Source organism: Ananas comosus, linkage group 17 (genome assembly GCF_001540865.1).
Source record: "Ananas comosus cultivar F153 linkage group 17, ASM154086v1, whole genome shotgun sequence".
NCBI classification, from domain to species: domain Eukaryota; kingdom Viridiplantae; phylum Streptophyta; class Magnoliopsida; order Poales; family Bromeliaceae; genus Ananas; species Ananas comosus.
This window is the reverse complement of record NC_033637.1, coordinates 5,491,673-5,497,660: the sequence shown is the minus strand read 5'-3', so window position 1 is coordinate 5,497,660 and position 5,988 is coordinate 5,491,673. Positions and strand designations below refer to the sequence as shown.

General features: G+C 39.6%; 1 protein-coding gene across 1 annotated transcript; it reads left to right on the top strand.

The window, feature by feature from the left end:
• On the top strand, window positions 1,585–5,988 carry LOC109723509 (chloride channel protein CLC-a-like). The gene is made up of 6 exons (XM_020251896.1): window positions 1,585–2,162; window positions 2,268–2,468; window positions 2,755–2,932; window positions 3,306–3,838; window positions 3,923–5,072; window positions 5,490–5,988. Exons 1-6 carry the CDS (start codon window positions 1,963–1,965, stop codon window positions 5,601–5,603), a joined length of 2,376 nt encoding a protein of 791 aa, XP_020107485.1. The 5' UTR covers window positions 1,585–1,962; the 3' UTR covers window positions 5,604–5,988.

The following is a 5,988-nucleotide window of genomic DNA, read 5'->3' as shown; positions in this document are numbered from 1 at the left end:
TTTTATTTTAGTATAATATTTTCAATTCTTGATATTGTTTGCATGAATCGGCAAAAAATAATTTGAATAGAGTTAGAAGAATAAGAATTTTAAAAAAAATACAAAAAAAAGATATATATTTTTTGGACAAACTGGCCTAAAAATAAATATATTACAAACGTTTCTTTTGCTTTAGAACATTTTGAAAGTTTACGAAATCCCAAAAATCTAAATAAAAACTATCTGATAGCTAGAGACAAAACTATAACAAAATTTCATATTTTAAAATCAAAATATTAATACAAATATATATTTAATATATATATAATAAAAATATATTTTATATTTTATAAATATAATTAAAAATATACCTATCGTACCCGCACTAAAGTGCAGATACATCGCTAGTTAACCTCTATGAAAGGTTATTTTTTTTCCATTTTTCTTTATTTTTTAGCCTCTATGAAATGTTTTTTTTTTCTATTTTTTTTTATTTTTTTTCTCTCTTTTAGTTTTGGTCCAATTAAAAGAAATAATCTTTTCTCATAAACTTTTTTTTTTTTTTGGAGTGGGTAAAATATGCGCAAATCGTACAAGTTTGATTATAATATCATTTTTATAGTTTCGTTTATAAATGAAAAATATACGTCATTATAGTTTTTCGCCGAAGTAGTTCCAGACATTTCTAGTACCAATTGGGGCCTTCTAATTAAAGGGGGTGATGTTTCCCCTGCAAATTTGAGCCAATAAAATAAAAAAAAAAATTTCAAATCCCGCCTCTATAATTTCACACTTTTTTACTTTAATATTTTATAATAATTTAAACTGTATTAATTTANCACTCTATAGTTTCGCACGTTTTTATTTTAGTATCTTGTCGTTAAAGTGCATTAATTTAGTACTCTGTGATTTTATTTTTTTTCTTTTCATCGGCTCTTCTATTAATATCTCGTTAAATTATATGCAAAAACTTCAGATATTCTACCTAGATTTATTGCATATTTATTTTAGTATATCCTTTAGTTTTAACTTTGTCACTAATTTTTTTTTCCTTCATTAATATTTCGTTAAATTATATACAAAAAACTTGAGATACCCTATCTAGGTTTTTCGAATATTCATTTTAGTACCCTTTAGTTTTAATTTTATCACTGATTTAACGAAAAAAAATAATGAAATGAATAATAAAAAAATAAAAATAAAACTACAGAATACTAATTTGATACACTTTAAACCACAGGGTACTAAAATGAGAAAGTGCGAAATTAAATGGACTAATTTGATACACTTTAAATTATAGAGTACTAAAGTGAGAAAGTGTGAAACTACAAGGGGGAACGCGAAGTTTATCCTAAACATAAAACATTCCCTTTTAATGCATTGATTTAATGCATTGATGATTAATCCAATCCCCAAATCTTTTTTGTGATCAAACCGGAAAAAGATAAAATATTTGTCCATGAATCACGAGTGCTTTAGAATGACAGAAACGCCCCTCAGGCAAAGCAGCATCTATACTTCCTCCACCAATCCATCTGGGGCACAAATTTAATCCATCCACGAGTAGTCCACTCCCCAAACTGACTCGAGGATCTCATCTCTCACATTTTCTCCAATCAAATAAAAAAAGTCAAAAATTTACAATAGAACAACCAACTTCTTAATGTTTTTCATATTGCCAACTTGGTACCACCCACAACCAATCATTTTATACACAGCAAAAGCTCAATAATTCAAAGAAGAAGAAAAAAAAAAAAGAAGAGAGAAGAAGAGAAAATAGCCCAAATTGTTCTCATCCTCCACATGGGTTACATGAATCCACATCCCTGGATCCAGATGGGGGCATTGAAATAGTCCTTTAGTGGCTCTATGCATCTATCAAACTCCAAACCATAATTCCACACAATTCTTGTTTCTAACCACCATATAAAGATATAGATCTTCAGACAGCAAAAGCATTGAAAACTGCTGCTAATCAGAAGAATGGGGGAAAGCTCAGATACAATCTCAGAGCCTGCAGCTGCAGCAACAACTCATGTAGAATTGGATGGAGGAGAAGATGAGCAAGACCCAGAAAGCAACTCTCTTCATCAGCCACTGCTGAAGAGAAGCCCAACCCTCAGTGCAAGCCATTTGGCCATGGTTGGAGCAAAAGTGTCGCATATCGAGAGCTTGGATTACGAGTATACATCAAATCCTTTGCTTATTTCATCTAAGATTGTAAAGAGTCAAGAACCAATTGGGTTCTCTTCTTCATTCTTGTGGTGTTCTGGTCTGTGTGAATCCAGGATCAATGAAAGCTATCTCTTCAAGCATGATTGGAGGAGAAGATCGAATGTCCAAGTGCTTCAGTACGTGTTCGGCAAATGGACACTCGCCTTCCTCGTCGGGCTCCTCACCGGAGTAATCGCCTCCCTCATTAACCTCGCGATCGAGAACATCGCGGGGATCAAAATGCTGCACGTCGGGAAGTATGTGAGAGAAGAAAGGTTGAGCCCTGTTCGCTCGTCTTCGTTCAGTAAGGAAGAATTAGTAAATCATTGATATCTCCTCCGTCAGCTTTGTTCGGTGGCAGAAAGAACAGAAGCTTCAAATTTAGAGCTTCTACTTTTGAGCTTCTACTTTTCGGGAAACGATGTTTCATTTTACTTTTCTGCTATAGCGGAAGCTATAGATTTTTCTTTCTGTTTGCTAAACGCCTAGCTAAAGTTATGAATTGGTTTTCTTGGTCGAGATCTCTGTAAGGCTGAGACGGGAAAGCTGGTGGCGGTGCAGGTACATAACAGGCTTCGTGTACTTAACAGGATTGAATTTTGTTCTTACCACTGTTGCTGCGGCTCTTTGTGTTGTTTTCGCTCCGACCGCGGCAGGCCCCGGTATACCAGAAATTAAAGCATACCTCAATGGTGTCGATACTCCGAACATGTTTGGTGTATCCACTCTGATTGTCAAGGTGAGGTTCATTTCGCTGATTGGTAAGATCGATGCACAACAACTATATATATAAAATATACATGAAAATGTTCACAGTGGTAAGAGAATATGATTTTCGATACGAATATGAATTTGTCCTTAAAGTAGGCCTCCTCCTTAGTAGTATAATCTGCGCGCGCACGAACAAGAGGCCAGTAAGCTGAAATGAAATGCCACAGCTGAAGTTATCTGATGTTTAGTGAGATAGAAATTCTGATTCATCTAGATCTTATTTTTGCCAGCCTAAAAGAGGCTCTTGAAAAGAAGAGGAACAAAGCGAAAGAAAAAAAGATAATTCTGACATTTGACTGTCCCTATGTTTTTATCTGATGTTAGTTCTTCAAACTTTTCAGATCATCGGAAGCATAGGAGCCGTGTCAGCAGGGCTAGACCTCGGGAAAGAAGGGCCGCTAGTACACATTGGTGCTTGCCTCGCCAACCTGCTGAGCCAAGGCGGATCGGAAAACTACCACCTCAAATGGCGATGGCTTCGATACTTCAAGAACGACCGCGACAGAAGGGACTTAATCACGTGCGGTGCTTCATCCGGGGTCTGCGCTGCCTTTCGATCGCCGGTGGGGGGTGTTCTGTTCTCGCTGGAAGAGGTGGCCACATGGTGGAGGAGCGCATTGCTATGGAGAACTTTCTTCAGCACGGCGGTGGTTGTGGTGGTGCTGAGGGGCTTCATGGAGTTCTGCAATTCCGGAAAATGCGGCCTGTTTGGCAGGGGAGGACTCATCCTCTTCGACGTAAGCAACGTCACCGTGACTTACCATATAAATGACCTTCTTCCGGTCGCTGCAGTTGGCGTAATAGGCGGACTACTCGGAAGCCTGTACAACCATCTTCTCCACAAAGTTCTCAGACTCTACAACATGATCAATGAGTAAGTCGAGTCTCAGTCCTCTACTAAAGCAACTTCTTCGCTGTTTCAATAATCGAAAGCCTTCCGTTTACTTTGTCACTGCAGGAAAGGAAGATTGGCGAAGCTGGCGCTAAGCTTGAGTGTATGTTTGTTCACTTCAATCTGCCTTTACTTCCTGCCTTTTCTTGCACCATGCACACCCTGTGACCCCTCCATCCAAGAGGCCTGCCCCACCACAGGGAGAAGTGGAAACTTCAAGCAATTCAACTGCCCGAGCGGCCACTACAACGACCTCGCGAGCCTCCTCCACGCGACGAATGATGATGCGGTCCGCAACATATTCTCCACATCCACCCCGACCGAATTCCGCGTGGTCTCCCTCCTCATATTCTTCGTTCTTTATTGCATTCTCGGCCTCATCACTTTCGGCATTGCTGTCCCCTCTGGGCTTTTCCTACCAATCATCCTCATGGGCTCAGCTTACGGCCGCCTCCTCGGCGTCGCGCTGGGCTCTTACACTAACATCGACCAAGGCCTCTACGCAGTGCTAGGGGCGGCGGCTCTGATGTCCGGTTCGATGCGAATGACCGTCTCTCTTTGCGTCATCTTCCTCGAGCTCACCAACAATCTGTTGCTTCTGCCGATCACCATGTTCGTGTTGCTGATCGCCAAGACTGTTGGTGATGCCTTCAACCTGAGCATTTACGAGATAATACTTGAACTCAAGGGGCTACCATTTTTAGAAGCCAATCCTGAGCCGTGGATGAGGAACATCACAGTCGGAGAGCTGGCCGCAGCGAAGCCTTGTTTGGTGAGTCTTCAGGTCGTCGAGAAGGTATCCAGAGTTGTCGACGTACTGAGATCCACTAGCCATAATGGCTTCCCAGTTGTTGACGAAGGAGTGCCGTCCCCTACCAGAACGAATGCAGCGGTGACGGAAGTACACGGTTTGGTTCTTCGGTCGCACATTATTGCAGTTCTGAAGAAGAAATGGTTCTTGAAAGAGAAGAGGAGGACCGAAGAATGGGAGGTCAGAGACAAGTTCACTTCGGTCGATTTAGCAGAGAAAGGAGCCAGAATTGAGGAGCTAGAAATTACCGACGAAGAGATGGAGATGTACATTGATCTGCATCCTTTTACGAACACAACACCCTATACTGTCGTCGAGACCATGTCGGTCGCCAAGGCCATGGTGCTCTTTCGACAAGTCGGTCTCCGGCATTTGTTGATTGTTCCAAAGTACCAAGGAGCTGGGGTGAGTTTATTCTCTCTTCTCTTTGCTGCTGCATCAAGTAATACAAAAATACCTACATAGAAAATGGTTAGAAAATCTGATACATGTTGCTTTACAACATGTATATGTATAGCCTTTAAAACAGATAAGAAGATTCGTATTATTATGTGGTAAAAAAGTCAGTGTTCGCTGATCTGATGCCATTATGCTTTTGAAGTTAGAACACATTCTATTCCATCTCCCTTTTTGTTTCCGAATTCAAATCAATGTTTATCGACTTATAACTTACCAGGTAGCATATAGCATAGATAGAACTAAATGTCACTGCTATGCGAATTACGGTATTTAGTGATTCAATCTGCGAAAATGGTTATCAACACCTTCATGCTTACTGCTGCTGTATATTTCCTACTAAAATAATTGATTTTGAATCTCTAGATCACGCCAATCGTGGGAATCCTAACAAGGCAGGATCTGAGAGCCCACAACATCTTGAATGCCTTCCCTCATTTAGCGAATAAGAGAGACGAAAAGAGAACTACCAGCTCCTAGACAAAAAGCCAGAAACAAAGGAGTAAGTATCACTCGCCGCCTCATATTAATTTTCTATCTGTTATTTGATTATAGCACTACATTTTGTATTCTTTCAGTGTTCAGTATTAACAATGGCTTGTGAAACCTCATACTTGTACTATTCCACACGCACTATTTCGTCGAGGAGTGTATTGAGAAGCAGTTTTGTTACACAGAAAACGGAATTGTATTCTTTGAGGGTTTTCTCTGAACTTAAATGTGAGGTATCTTTACTTTTACTGCTATGAATCCCATCAAATGACCATGCCTAAGTGGTGGCAAAATATTGTGTTCCATCAGCTTCGCAAAACATAAATGAGAACTAGAAAAATGTTGACAAGTCCATATAGCAATTCCTTTTTTT

Excerpts from the sequence above, each read along its gene's own strand:
- LOC109723509 (XM_020251896.1), top strand. The coding sequence starts at position 1,963 with ATGGGGGAAAGCTCAGATACAATCTCAGAGCCTGCAGCTGCAGCAACA. Across the intron at positions 2,163-2,267 it reads ATCGAGAGCTTGGATTACGA|GATCAATGAAAGCTATCTCT; the intron begins GTATACATCAAA and ends GTGTGAATCCAG. Across the intron at positions 5,073-5,489 it reads CAAAGTACCAAGGAGCTGGG|ATCACGCCAATCGTGGGAAT; the intron begins GTGAGTTTATTC and ends TTGAATCTCTAG.